General features: G+C 48.5%; 1 protein-coding gene across 3 annotated transcripts in view; it reads right to left on the bottom strand.

The window, feature by feature from the left end:
* Positions 1-12,548: 12,548 nt before the first annotated feature.
* The window catches only part of PFKFB3 (6-phosphofructo-2-kinase/fructose-2,6-biphosphatase 3), a 40,046-nt gene continuing 37,153 nt past the window's right edge, over positions 12,549-15,441 (bottom strand). For all 3 annotated transcript variants that reach the window (XM_080577382.1, XM_080577383.1, XM_080577381.1), the window contains one exon: positions 12,549-15,430. In XM_080577382.1, coding sequence (XP_080433508.1) covers positions 15,424-15,430 — 7 coding nt within the window. In that variant the 3' untranslated portion in view covers positions 12,549-15,423. The remainder of the gene's footprint in view (positions 15,431-15,441) is intronic.

Here is a 15,441-nt window from a genome sequence, read left to right as displayed (position 1 = left end):
ACATCAGAATGATCGGATCATTGATGCACACATCAGATTCATATTGATTCAACCAAATAAAACTGGTACAGGGTTTTAGTTAAATGGTTCTACTGATGTTTGCTCTGGTAGAGATACCGAGGGCTGTATGTTAACTCAACCCCATTCTCATATAAGAGCATACTGGTATTAAGTGCATCTCTATATTGACATGTTTGTAATGAGACAAACTGAGAAAAGATGTATATATGTGCATGCAAAAATAAAAATGGCATCATGTGCCACGTATTCACTTCTGCAGACATCAGATGTATGTAATACTAAAGCCAAGGCATCCAGACTATCACTTCCAGCACTGGATTCATACCTGGGTGAATGTGGGTGGATAGATATATACATACATAAATGCATATGCACACATGCACACATATATATGTAAAAATTTGTGCATGCATGAGGATAAATGGATGGATGGATGACTGATCCAGAAGAGCATTTGTGTGGAAGTCCAGATATCCAAAAAGAAACATTCTTGTGCATCCGGACATCAAATTGCTAGATATCCTAGCATATTTATAAAATCCTTGCAGGCGGGATATCCTTCCTGCCCTGCCTCCACAGACAGAAGTGAGCCCAGGTTCTTTGGGAAGGAAGGTGTCTGGCATGCAGCGTAGATGTGAGTGTGTCCATGAGACAAAGAGAAACAAATATTTGTATGCTGAGTGGCGATGAACAAATACTTGCCAGTGTTTATCCCACACACCAGGGTGGGGCTGGCACTCAGGCTGATCAAGTGAGCCTTTTTTGTATTTGTTCTGGCACTCTCTAGGGTTTTTCCCCCCTGACCTTCCCCAGCCCTCCGGAGGGGTTTGGTTTGGGAGGTAAGAGCGTGCTGGACAAAGCTGCTCCATAACTATCAAGGGTGCAGAGGTGGGATGGGGACTGGCTGATTGGGGAGGATTAATGAGCGGTGTGGGGAAAGGGGAGGCATCTCTCTAAATACAGAATGAGTCAAACTCACCTCTGGGGAAGGGAGAAGACAACCTGAAGCAGAGAAGAGGCGTTGACGAGGTACCATATGTGCGCTCAGTCACATCCACTGCTGTTTACTCAAGCTGGAGGGATGTGAGCAGAAGCAGAACCTGATTTAGGTCACATAAGCCTTTCTCTTTGCTCAGTGCTGGAGTCAAAACATCCCTTGAGCAAGAGAAGGAGGAGACAACGAGCTGGTGCATTGTGTGGGTGATCAGATAGGACGTGGTGCACAGTCCTGGATGATGCCATTTCTCCCAGCTGAGCGCTCCAAGCAGAAGGTGGTTTTGCAGCTCCCTAAACACTTGGGTTTGGGTTTTTTGGTTTTTTTTTTTTTTTTTTTTTTGGTGTGGACCTCATAACAGGCTATTTTGGCTTATCTGACACTTTATTTTCATAACCATACAGCTTTGCATAAGTAATAAACACTGTTCTCAACACGTTCTGTAAAGCAAACACTAGCTGGCAAGGAGCTCGTCGTATTTATGCACCTAAAGGATGGGCATGGTTTGGTTCCCCGTCTCCCTTCCCTCCCACGCTGCCTTCTCAGTGCACAGCCTCTGGGCTCTGCATGAAATCTTCTGGATTGTTAATTCTGGGCTCTGTACAAAACTTTCTGGATTGTTAATTCAGCACAGCAAGGGCCTATGTACAGCTCCATGTCCATGCAAGGCCCTGTGCCACAATGGTTGCATCTTGGTCAGCCTCTAGGCATTGTCCTGAGGACTTAATTGACCTCACCTGCAATTTACTGACTTGAAGACCTGAGTTTCCAAAGTCCTTGGGGGTTCTGGTGAAGTCAGGGTGTTCAGCATCTCTGAAACAAAGCCAGAAGTTGCCGTGCCAGGAGCACCGTGGCAGCTAACCCAAAGCACCTGGCCCACATCTCTCAATTTTTTCAAGTGTAACAGTGGTAGGGCTAAATGTAGGTCCAGGGGCAAGACACCAGTTCTGCCAGGCTGGCAATTCAAGGGAATTAACTGGCAGAAACCCTTTCACCAGGAGATCACATGTAGATAAGCATCATAAGATCAGCATTGATGGATGGTTGCCTCTGCCAGGGCAACAACAACAACAAAAAGGAAACAAAAAAAAGGAGACTTTAAGACCTGTGACCAAGCGATAGGAGAGCTACCCAAAATCTGCCTAGCCGTAAATTAGACATGGGTTTTGCCTAAGCCATGCAGAGCACACCGATTACTGGAAATGAATCTCTGCGACACACGGTCACGTCCTTCCCCTCCTCCCCTTCCTCCCCCCGCTCGCAGCCGCAGCTCTGCCCTTTCGTTTTGAGCAGCTGTACTGCTTCCAGCAACCAGGCGAAGATGCAAATCTCAGTCACTTCTTCCACTCACCGCATGTGAGAGAACTGCATTTACTGGCGGAGAGCCGTCACTACCCACAACTTTAAGTGCTGCTGTATGCAAAGCCTCCAGACTTTCTTATTCAAGGGAGAAGTCAACCTCACATGTTTTCTACAGGCTTCATTATAAATGGATAGGCAAATCCTGTCTGAAGTCAACCAACCTTATTGCTTAGGAGGGCTGCTGCAAAGTTTTCTCCATCCGGGTGGAGGGTTAGGCAGTGCAATAATTAAACAGTGGTCGCCAGCTCTAAGAGAAGCTGAAAATTTTTGCCAGGGGCAGCATGTGCCAGGCAAGGCACAGGTCATAAATCAAAGCATCAGCACTACTAAACGCAACTTCAAGAAGCTAAAGATGGAGTAAATGTCCAGTTTCCCTTGTGTTTTGTGGCTCCACCAGTCCACCATCTGCTAGATCTCTGATTCTTGCTAGAGGCTACACCAGGAATTCATATTCAAGGAAAACAGATCCCTCCAGTGATCAGTGAAGCGTGCCCGGGAATCCTGGCAATAAGTAAGGTGACACTCTACCACTCCTTCTCCCAGACGTTTCCTGGACAAAAAGAAACTATAAAAATGCTTTGGGCTCCTACAGAACTATTACTGAATCCACTGTGCCACCTGCATCCCTCTCTGACCTCTCGAGGTACCCATATGAGCACGTGACACTCCCAGAAAGAGTAATAGTGGTAGTGATAGTAGTAGTGATAGTAATAGTGGTAGTGGTAATAAGTCATAGTAATAGTAATAGCAATAGCAATTGCAATAGTAGTAACACAATAGTAATAGTAACTATAATAATAACTACAATAATATTAGTAATAATAGCAATAGTAAAAGTAATCATAATAATACAACTTTTCCATCGGTCAGGAGACCAACCCATCTTGGGGTGATTTGCGCACACAGAGCCTAGCACAAGAGGGGACCTTCAGCAGCCCAACACCTCCTGCCATGCCTTGCAGCTGCAAGGAGATGGTCACCGAGGTAGGGACAGAAGGGATGTTTATCTGCACCCCACTGCTCCATTTTGGACCTCAAGGAAGAGCAAACTGCTGCTCGAGGTGCGCTTGCTGGGGCACAAGGAGCAGCAGCTGCACATCTCACCTGGCTGTCCCCAAGGAGGGGGAAGGAGGGCACTGTGGTTGAGGAGCAGGATGGAACCCTGGTGGTGACCACATTGAGCATCTTGCTGAAATTGCTCCCAGAGGCTGTCCCCGTCACCGCTTTGGGAAGAAACCTGAGCAGGATATGACCATCTCCATCCATCTCCGCTCTGCAGGGTGATGCCCTCCATCAGATGGGTGCCCCATGGAGATGTCCCAAATGGCGAGCGAGGAGCAGTGCCACTCGCCTGCCCTCCTGGCTAACCAGAGCCAATGTGCTGCAAAACCATCTTCTGCCCCTCAAAAGCCCACACCTCCTGCCTTCCACATGCAAACAGTTGGGACGCGTTGGGACCAAGTTTTGCTCTGAGCACTGGGACTTGCCCACTTGCGGCATGACCACGGTGTGCATCATGCCCTGGTCTGCTCCTTGCCCAGCAGCGCCCAGGCTTCTCCAGTGCAGCTGTCACAGAGGTTGAGCAGCCCTCGCCCTGACCCTGTTGGTTTGCCAATACAAACACAGCCTGGCATGTTCCTGCAGAAAGCTTCAATTTTTGACTAACCAGCCTTTTCTGATGGAAAGAAGCTCGCCCAGAAGAATCTTGCCTGGCTTTGCCTGCACTCCCAGCCCTGTTTAAAAGGAGCTGACTTCTCCCACAGCCTCTGCTCTGCTCCATTCCTGCTCGGGCGAGCTCCTGCAGACAGCGCAGCTATAAATAATCCTAGCCAGCATAAGAAACAAGCTCCTTGACAGTTTTATTTTCTGCAGGCATGACCAATCTCAATGATTTCATTTGCTCTTTGTGCATATTTGCTTTGGTTCCTTGGTTAATTACTTGAAAGCAGATGCTACTGGATTTCCACCCTGGAATATATCTGTTTTGCAACAAATGCCTCAGTGCTGTGCTTTGTCTCATCCACCACAAGCAGAGGTGATGATAACCAAGAGCAGTTGGGGAGCAGCTAATGGGATGCAAAATGTATCCAATTCAATGGAGGAGACAAGTCCTGATTCTGCAATAGATCTTAGGCCCATTTCTTTCAGCACATTTATTCCTAAGCCTTCCCCACAGCAAATGTTTATTCACACAGAGGTGTCTTGACCTCTGGCATTTGTGCACAATTTGCTTGAGACTTCCCACGTGGCCTGGCTTTGAGCACCATCCCACAAAACTGGACTCAGAGCACTTGCAACAATGGGTCCCGCAGGTGTTTATCTCGAATCACCCATTCAAAACAATGGAGGGATGTAACAGCTGCTGTGTGTATTTCATCTGACATTTGCACCGGGGGCAAACACAACCCCTTTTGAAGTAGGTGGCAAATTTGCTTGTGCTCATTAGCACTTTAAATATCGACTTCCTGGGCAGAATATCATTATTAGTTATTGCTTGTGTTTCTTTTTGCACTGACATTGATCCATAACCTGCAAGGGATGCACAGACAAGAGAGCTCCTATTATCACGCAGTCAAGGAATGGCCTTGGCATTGCGGCTGTGTGGGGTCCTGCCTGCTGCTAGCAAACATCACGCTTTGCAAAAACCCCTGCAGTGCCACCGAGGATGAGCCAGGAAGCCCAATCCTCTTTCCCAGAACAGCAGATAAACCCACTGGCACAACCAGACAGGGAAGCTTTGTGCAACGCCTTGCTTGCACTGCCACTGGGAAATACCAGAGGGTTGGATTCCCTGGTTGCATCTATGCAGAAAACAAAAATAAAGCCTCCTGAAGAAGCTGAAAAACTCACATTGTGGGCTCAGACACATGCCCAAGCTCTCACAGTGGCAGCCCACCAGCTAAATCCCAGCGGCCAAGCACGCGTGTGCTCTCACCCCGTGGCAGGCGTGCGATCACCTGCCTTCTCCTAACCCTCACGTCGCTGCTGAGTCAGCCTTCTCATGGGCAAATCACCTTCGCAAAGAGCCTTCCCGGGCTGCCCGACATCCTCACGGCCCTTAATCGCCCTGCCCTGTCCTTGCTGACCCTCGGAGCAGCTGTGCAGGCGGGCAGGCAGCGGCGGCTTTGCAAGGAGAAAGCGGCTGGCCACAGACACGTTCAGATCAGCTTAGCAGACAGGAAGGTAATTAATACCTGCACTAAACCCACCGCAGACACACGGCTGGGCTTTCTGTTTGAGCTCACCCCTCCCAGCCCTTTCAGCCTGTCTGGGGCCTTGGTGGCCATCCGTCTCACGTGGTTTCCAAGAGCGTTTCAAGGGGAGATAGCGAGACGCCAGAGACGCGGCGCTGAATCCTATCTGCATTCCTCAGCCCGTAGCTGCTTTCTGCTGGCTCTCCCAGGAGGGGCCTGCAGGTGACCTGTTGTGTGGGCAAGGCGTGTGTCTGGCCCCACCTGAGATAAGGGCAATGAAACCCTCGTTTCCTCCTCCAGGAACAACAAAGAGCAGTCCCCCACTCTATCACTATTGTTTCTTTATCCCCCAGTGTTACCATGAATTTATCCAGCACGGTATTTCCCAACAAAGCTATGTTTTCCCAAAAATAGGCCAATAGTTTGCTCCAAATGTCTTCAGCTCAATGGATGGAGGACCGCAAGAGGGGTCAGAGCAAGGGATGATGGAGGTTTCTCCAAGGCACAGGGATCCCCTTGGGACCTGTCCCCCTGCCATTGCTGTCGGGGGACAAGGATATCTTTTTTTTTAATGGGTGGAAAGGAGCTTTGGAAATTTTGAAGTTATTGCTTTCCATCCCGTTTAGACAGGAAGATGTTTTTATTTTTATTTGAATTTGAAAGAGAAAATCTCTGTTGAACCAAAAGTTTTGGTTTTCACCCAAATTTAACCATGAGTCCTGCAGACCTTTTGTTGCAATCCTCCTGACTTAATTCACTGTTTCCAGTCCCATCTCTCTCCAGTGTTTGCTGATTCTTATAAATGACTTTATGATGTATGCAGACCTACATTTCTCACCTTTGTGCAACAGAGCTAGTCAGGGGAAAACATGCCAGAAGAAGAGGCTCAAAATTAGCCTCTGTGCAATGTCTGAGCTCAGGAATACTCACTACAAGCCTGTGCTCTGGTTTAGCAAGCATGGGAAGGCATCCCAGTCATTCTTACAAATTAATTATGGTGAATATTAGTGTGTTATTACTTTATTACCCCTTATTTATACAGCAGCTTGTCCCTGCTGGGTAGTTTATAGACAAATAAGAAAATAACTTCCATCCTCCAAGTAGCTCCTAGATGGAAGTCTGGAGTCTGATCAGCTCATTCACACCGTGTGAATGACTGTGACAGCGCAAAAAATTCAATGAGAATGCACCCAAAGAGATGGTTCCCTCCTAGGAAAAGCTTTGAGAAAATATTAAAAACATAAAGCCAGGTGCTGGCTGGAAATGGGTTGGGATTTTTGTGGCAATGACTGATGCTGCTGCTGGGTACATCTCAGGTGGAAAAGGCAACCTCCTGCTCCTGGAACCTGCCCCGGGGACAGCCCCAGCTCCCTTCTCTCTCCTTTCTCCAGGAGGTTAAAGCCACCAGTGCAGCCACAAAAACCTGATGTCTCACCTTGGTACCCACACAGCAGAAGCTGGGCAGGGGGAGCTGCTGCTAGGTGAGCAATTATGGGATGTGTTAATGAATGAGGTGTCTGTAGTCTGTCAGAGGATAAAAGGGATGCTGTTCAAGGAAGACAAGCTCAGGGGATGCCTACACTGCACCAAAAAAAAAAAAAAAAAGAAAAAAAAAAACAGAGTGAGAAGGGGCAAACTCCTGGCACATGGAGCAGGGCAGTTAGAAGGAGAGAGGTGGATGCATGGCAGGAGAGCACGTCTGCCACTTGTCACAGATGAATCAAGGCTGGGCAAAAGGAAGAGTGGGTGAGTCAGGGTGTCTGTGAGGGTGGCGGCACCTGTTGGGGCGAGTGACATTAATCCTGGCCGGAAGGTGAAGGAGCAGCCCTGGAACAGCCAGAGTAAGTCACAGTCCCTGCAGCATCACCAGTGGGAGAGACGGGAAGGAAATAAGCTATTAACACTTGTACCACCACCCTGAAAACTAGGTCGATGGTACAATTCACCTGTAGGGTCCCTCCAAGGATGGTGTGCTTGCGGCACGGAGTGGATGGGGTGACCAGAGAGCTCTATGAGACATTTTTGCCCTCCCTTCTTCCCCTTCTACATCGATGCCTGGAGTAACGGGTGGCTAGAGATGGACCAAGAACCACAGAAGTGCACGGTGACATTTGCTTCTCTATGCTGCCGTATCATGGGACTCCTGCTCCCATGGGAGAACATCAGTATTTTTAGGTACCCCTCGCCTCCCCTAAACCAACACATCCCCTGCCAGCCAAAAAGCCTTCTCCTGTCTTCAAGAAAAGGCAGCTCTGCCCACAGGTTGGCATCCAGCTTTGGTGAAAACATCCAACGCAGTGCAACGCTCTCCAGTCTGGTTTGGATGACATTTATCAAAATGCTGGGTTTTCTTTTTGTTGATGCTGAGTCAGTTGTTTTGGTGGATAAAGGCAGCAGAAGGCAAGAGCCAGCTCTGGAAATACCTCCTCATAATGACCAAAATCACGGCTTAATTGTGGGGTTTGAGCTGCAGCTAGAAATATCTGGATTTGGGGCTGTGCTCCTTCTCGAGCTGCCCTCCGCAATGGTAATTAGTTGTTAGGTCTTAATTACTGCTTCTCTTCATAGCTCCCATTCAGCCCTGCTTTTTGGTCACAGCCTCAGCTGCCATCCGCTTCCACATCAGGCCACCCGTTGGTACAAATCTTTGCCAGCAAGGATTTGAGTGCAAAGAGCATGGAGATACCTGTCGTGGCAATAAAGGCCGAGTAGCGTCTACCGTGTCTGACATGAGGTGTGGGTGCAATCCAAGAGCCTGCACCTTGTACTGGAGAGAAGCATTTCACAAAGCTTGGGTGGTTTCAGACCTTATCTCATTACAATCCCTTCAGATCATGCTCTCTCCATAGCTGAGGAACACGTCCAAGTCTTCTTAGACCAGCAGGTCTAAGATAGTCCCTCTTTGCCAACTGGTTGGGTGGCCAGATGCATCAGCTGGGTTTTTGTCAGCCTTGCCACGAGGCTCACCAGACTCAATCACCCTCTTGTCGTGCTCTTATCATGCTGCTGATCAGTTTTTCCTTAGGATCATGGAAGATAACATTGGAGGAGACTTCTCAAGGCATTTAGCCCATTGTTGGTTGGTTTGGAGCTGCTGGCTCCTTGAGGGATGATGACGGGAAAGCCTGCCAGGAGATTTGAGAATTGGTAGCCCTCAGTATGCCAGAGACTGACTTTTTTGTGTGTTCTGAGTGTGGACACCACTGGTTCTGGGTAGGAGTAGGTTTCCCGTGCACTACTTGGGACCACCTAGCACAGAAAGCCCCAAAGTCCAACCTCCAGCGTTGAGAAGCAACCAGCAGAAATTTAGGTTCTGTTTAGGTTCTGTTGACTCTTTCCAACAGGGAGTCCATCCACATTTGGAGTTAGTGAAATTCAGATGTAGCCAAAACATGCCTCCCTTAATCAATCAGATGGGGTTTGGAGTCCACTTAGGGCACTGCTGTAGCCCCAAGACAAACCTACCCCTTTTCTGAACACAAAACACTCAAAACGTTATTCCCTTTTTGGTGGGAGCAGTTTTGGTTCCTGTTTCTCAGGAAGAAATAAAATGGAGAGCTTATTCTGACCCCATCATTGGGACATTTCACCAGAGGGGGTGTTCCTGTGTCAGAAGAAGCCCGAGGTGATGTTCTGCAGAGGGAGGTAGGCTGAATGGGAGGCAGGCTGAGCCCCGAAGAGTTTCAGGTCCCTTCCATCAACAGAGGATGCTCAGGGCAGCTGCTCTGTAACTACTCGCCCATGGAAAAAAGAAGAAAAAAAAAAGTCAGTTTTTGGTAGCCACGGGGCAGGGCAGAGGCTCAGCAGGGTGCACCAGGGCACTTAAGGGGGGGACACGAGACAGAAGCCAACTTTGTGAACATAGGCACTGAGCAAGAATTTCAGGGTGATGCCAACCATTTCAGTATTGCTCTCGCTGCTGTTTCCCCATCCATGCAATGCAATTTCTTCTAGCATTGCTGACAGCTAGATTTGCTTTCAATTCTCCTTTTTTAACCATCTCCTTCCCAGAAATACTCCCAGCAGGACCCAAGGGGCCTAACCTTCAAGGTGTCCCCTGGGTCCTGTTGTGGCTGTGGAGAATGGAGGCTGGATCATCCGTAGCCAACAGGTCGGACCTCAAGAGGAAAGAGATTAGAAAGGAAAAGCAGGTGGCTAGGGAAATGACACAATACAGTTTGACCGCATCACCTGAAAAAAATGAAAAAAAAAAATAATCCGTGTATTTGCTCAGGAAGCTGCAAGGGGTTGTCACAAAGCATCTGTCACTGGAAGGCCAAAAAGGTTTCTGAGCACTTCTGATGGCTGCTCCCACAGGGTGGTACATAGGACAGGAGGGCACTGTGCAATAGGAGATTTTTCCCTTCCAGTTGCATCCTTTTTTACTTGACCTTTAAATTCAGAGAGGTTTTCAAAAAACACTTGATGTCTGTAGGATTTGTGGATAGAGCAGGTAGGTTCTCCAACTTATTACCAGTAGGACAGTGGCTGGTGCAAAGCCAAGGCATAGATAGCCTGGAGACCCCTCGATGGACATGGGTGAGCATCACTACAAATGAACCCTTCTTCACTTTGCTGTGCCTCCATCCACCTGGCCTTCTCCTGCCCCAGCTAGGTTTACCACCAGGCACTGCCAATCCCATTCCCACAGCTGCAAGAGGGGTTGCTTTTCTTCGAGGTTTCTGGGCTTCCGATTTATTTTCATGCCTCAGAAGGGAGGAGGTGGGAGGAGAAGGGCTCGGGGTCGTTAGTGGGAGCTACAACCAAAGGGTTTTATCGTGGTGCCAAGAGCAAGCTGGCATCCCCTGGACCCATGCTGAGCCTGGCTGCACATGGGATGGGCTACATCACACCCAAAGATTGGGGAGATTGGGGAGACAAGCCCAGAGCTGCCCCCATCCCATCATATCCCATCCCATTGCAGAAAACATGCACACCTGCAGTTAGCTACCTGGAACTGTTGCAAAGCTAAATAATCCCTATTAAAACCCTCAATCAGCAAACAGTTTCCATGCAAAGCAACCCTCCCCCCTAAAAAAAAAAAAAATCCTTTTATTTTTTTTTTCTTGCAGTGGAAAATAAAAACGACCCCCCCCAGATCCCATGACGCGGCGGCAGGCACTCCCCAGCCGCAGGCAGGTGAGCGGGGTGCCGGCTGCGTTGCATACAGCGTGCTGCATTGTGTAGGTTTGCCCACAGTTTATTTAATCCCTCGCACGTATCAGACGCATTCCTGAGCCATCAATCAGAGCTGAGTCAGCCAGCGTGACTGCTCTGCTTCTTTTTTTTTTTTTATGGCAATCACAAGCCCTCTGGGCTTGTTTGCTGGCAGCGAGCTTGGGGTTTATTTATTTAATTTAATGAAAACGGAACCCAGCGAAATGACAAGGACTCGGCTGTGAGCAGGGCAATGTTCCCGCTGTCAGGAGTGACCTTTAAATCCGCCCTGCCTCAAGGAACGTCTGCGGTTGTGCAAAAAAAAAAAAAAAAGGATGCTGCAGGGATGGTGCTGAACCATGCCCCCCTGCCCCTGCACAGGTGGTGCGAGACGGTCCCCATCCTGCCCCTGTACACAGATAAAGGGACAAAGGCTTTTTATGGGGAGCTTTTTCTTGCAGAACAGCCTTGGAAATGCTGCCCACAGCTGTGCCCTGGGAGGCAAAAGCTTTTTCTCCCCACAAGGACAAGATTATTGTGGCTTCCAACAGCCCTTGCCCGCCCGGGGATGCGGGGAGCAGCACTGCTGTTGTGTCTACACACAACCTCAGCCTGCTGTACCCTTTGGGTCTGTGCACAAGGCGGGTGCAAGGCCACGCTCCCTGCCCTGAAATAAGACAGGAATGTTTTGTCCTTGCTTAGGCCGGGGAGGCCAGTAAAAAAAAAAAAAGCCTTGTGGTTTCTGGCTTTCCTGGTGAGCACAGGTGTGCCGTGCTGCTGGGATGTTTGCAAGGATGAGCATCAGCACTTCCCCTATCTACACACACACCTAGGAAAAAGCTTTGTAGCTGTCTCAGTCAAGCTTAAAATCCTACAGAACAGGGGGGCCAAGGGGAGAAGGCAGACAGTACCTGCACATTGCAGCAAGGCTTGGTTCCCAAAGGTTCCTCCTACTCTGAAACCCCAGGGAAGATGAGAGCAGGGGCTGCAGTTGGTCACCCATCACCCCATGGTCTGAACCTACAGGTGTGTTTGTTTTCCTTATTTTTTTTCTTTCATCGCCAAGGACTATGAGCCTTTGACCACACAAGGAAAATCAACCCAAATGCACTCCGGAGCATTATATCCAAACTACACGACTCCCTGGGAGTCCTCTCCCACTTCTTCTTTGGAGTCAGGAAAAAAAAAAGTAAATAAAACATACACAAAAAAGTTCTCTTTACATGGAATTTGACAGCTTCACTGGCAGGTGACATCTAGTGTTTTCCTGCCTTGGGGACAAAGACAGACAAGACCTCAGAGGGCAGATCTAGGCCAGCCCTATGGCTTCCTTTAACACCAAATCATTTCAAGCAGGTATTTGGCTTCAAGAATCACGCCTGGCTTGAATAAATGGCTAGGCCAAGGCAAAGACTGAGGCAGGACATAGCTCTGCACAGCACCTTGGACTCCCTTTTAATAGGGATGAGGGATGCAGTGGGTAGAGCTTGGGGCACACTTCAGTAGTATCAGCACTTGGTTGGATGAATCCTACCCTAAACCCCACTCACGATTTTCATTAACCATAACAGAAGCCATAAAATTACTGCAACGGGGCTGGAATAAAAGGCCAGGGTATGGGATCTAAATGGTTTCTCCCTATTGACTCTCAGGAAGCCCCTGTAGGGCCAAGAGGGATTTATAAGGCATGGGGCTGGAGCAGTCCCCATATGTGCAAGGCAGGATGGTGCTGCACAAGGGTCACCCCCCAGGGCCCCCACACTGCAGGAGAGGTGCCCCAGGGCATGATGCCAAAGCAAGGGAAGAGACAGGTCACATCCTTATTTCAACAAGATATTTTATTGGTCCAGCAACTGCAAAATATACAAATTTCTGAAAGGCATACCCTGTTTTTAAGCTGGCACAGCTTTGTATCAGGCAATTATTCCAGACGTATATACAGAACAGTTAACATAGCACACACACAAAAAAAGAATCCCAAGTAACTACCCTTCTCTCCAAGCTCTGCAGTATACATTAAATAAATAAAAAGCATTTCACTATCAAAAAAAATCATAAAAAAATAAATTCAAGTATCACAAAGGAAAACAAAACCAAAAAAAAGGGGGGGGTGGAACTATTGGTGTGGTTCGACAAGTCCCCTCTGGCCACCTTTCTTGGCTGCAGCATCCCTGCCTGGTCCTGGCTCTGTTAGCCAAAATTCAATGGGATGGGGGTGATACCATCCTGCCACCTACCCCCAAGCAAGAGAGGACCGCTCTGCTGCTCCCTCTTGATGGGGGCAAAAAAAAAAAAAAGGAAAATACATCCAAAAAAAAGAAAAATAAACATGACCAGGTTTTATCTTTTTGTGGGACTGAGACTTTTAGTATTTCCAGAGGAAGAAATAGTTTAAGGGTGTTTTTTTCCCAGATTTTTAATATATATATAAATTTATATATGTACACACACACAAATACATGCCAAAACATCTGCAGAATTACACGCTTACAGGATTGATCAGGGGCAGCCAGACATCATGTTTGCGTTTGCCAGCTTATCTTTTGGTAGCAGGAGGAGAAAGATAACTCCCCAGGAAATGGGCTACAAGGGCCAGCGAGCCGCCCTGCTCAGGCACTCGTCTCTCTCAAAGTCAGGGAAACCGAAAGGGCAGACGTCAACCGCACATGCACGCAGGACTCTGCTTTATTGCAGTTAAGAAAAAAAAAGAGGTGGAAGTGTTTTTGTTTCATCTGTACAGGAATATACACATATGGACACACGCATGCAGGCAGGGCACCGCCAGGATTGGCTCCTGGGGTTGGATAGGGACTAAGCATGGTCCCAAACCCATCCTGCTGTTGAGCCCATGCAACATGGTTTTTGCTGCATGAGACGGAAGTGCTAGGCACTGCGGTTCGCCTTTTCCCAAAGGACAAACAGACCAACCTCCTCCCCCCCCCCCCCCCCCAAAAAAAAATTATCAAAAAATAAAAAAGAAAATCACTTTCCCCAAAAACTCTCTGCTCCTGTCTGCAGGGATATTGTTTCCTACCCAGGGGAGAGGAGGAAGCCAAAGGAGGGGTAAAACCAAAAGGCTGCCCATCTCCAGTCCCCCCCAAAAAAGGGGATGCAGGAGGACTTGACCACTTTCACCTCCTGCCTCCAGCTCACTCGTGCAGGGAAAAAGCACAAGACAGGGATGAAGAAAATGCAATACATAGGACAGGGCAAGGAACCACAGATTTTTGCACAAAGCAATAGTGGTTAAGTTGTCCTTTAACTGCTGGCTCGCAGCCTAGGCTGGGCTGCCAAGGGTTCTTGTATCTCAAGCCACCAGGAAGGTGGTTTGAAGGGCTGAAGGAACCCAAGCCAGGACCTTGCCCTGTTTTCCCCTGCACGCACACACACCTCAGAAGCCATAACTACTGCTTTTGTGTAGTCCCAGCTTCCCAGCACGCAAAAAGAAGAAAAAAAAGTTGCCTGCATTCAGGCTTCCCCTGTTAAGAGGCACAGCTTAAAAAAATAATAATAAAAGAAATAAAATAGTTAGCTCCTGCCACAAATAAAGTGCAAAAACCAAGCGGTTTCTATATATACATATACCTACACACACACGCGTGTGCATGTATATAGATTATAGATTAATAAAAAAAGACAAAATATCTCTTCTTGTGGCTTTTTGCAGACACACAGGGACTCCTAGGAGCTGGCCAGACCCCTGGCCACCTCCATCCAAGAGACCTACTCGCCTGCACGACACGTCCAGCTCAGCCCGGCCACCTACCTCCTGCAGCACTGCAGGCATTCTCACCCCCTACATCTCTTTCCTTCAAGGCAGAGGAAAGGGAAGGCCAATTACCAGCACATCACCTCAACTGGCACTCAGTCCCCTTGCCAAAAAAAAAAAAAAAATCAAAACACCTGAACTTGGAGCAGCCCTAGGGGCTGGGGTCTGCCCAAGCCACCATCAGTGTGGTTCCCCCTCTACGCTACAAGCAGCTCATGGCCAGTTTCAGCAGATTTATATTCTCTGCAAACCCCTCCAAGGTATATCAGTTGACACATGGGGCTTTATATATATAATTTTTGCTGTTATTTTTCGGTTAAAGCCAGCAGTTCTTGTGCACCTCAACGAGGTGTGCGGCGGGCTGTAGCTGGTGCGGGTCAAGGACTGCAGCACAGCGTGTTAGGGGCTTCCTTGCCAAATAATTAGTAATAATAATAATAATAAAAACAAAACCCCCTTCATTCCCCCCACCCCTCTTCCCCCCGTTTCTCCACTAACCCCGCACCATTCACATATATACACTCCACCCCGAGACAGACGGGTACCAATCAGCTATACAAAAGGAGATCAAAACCGCTTACAGAGTAAAATTAAACTTGAAGACTTCTGCGCGCTAGAAGCACTTTACAGCTTGCTACGCTCTAGCAGGACGCCGGAGAGGAGAGCAATGCTGCAAGCCTGGAGACCTGGTGAACCCGGGAGCTCGTCTCCCTCCTCTCCTTCGCTCTCCCGCCTCTCTCCCCCCTTTGGCAGAGCAGTTTGCAGATGAACGGGCGTGGATAGAAACAGCCGAGGGTCGACCTTGCCGCAAACGGAGGAGACCGGTTTAATAAGCAAGCTTCAAGAAATGACGATGGGATGGGAGCTGGCGTCGCTGGTGGCCTTGCGACAGCGCCGACAGAGTCATGATGGCTTCTGCGAGTTGTTCATGTTCTGCAACGAGA

This window comes from Anser brachyrhynchus (genome assembly GCF_964034855.1).
Source record: "Anser brachyrhynchus genome assembly, chromosome: 1".
In the NCBI taxonomy this organism is placed as follows: domain Eukaryota; kingdom Metazoa; phylum Chordata; class Aves; order Anseriformes; family Anatidae; genus Anser; species Anser brachyrhynchus.
The sequence above is the reverse complement of the archived record's forward strand: the minus strand, read 5'-3'. Positions and strand labels throughout refer to the sequence as shown.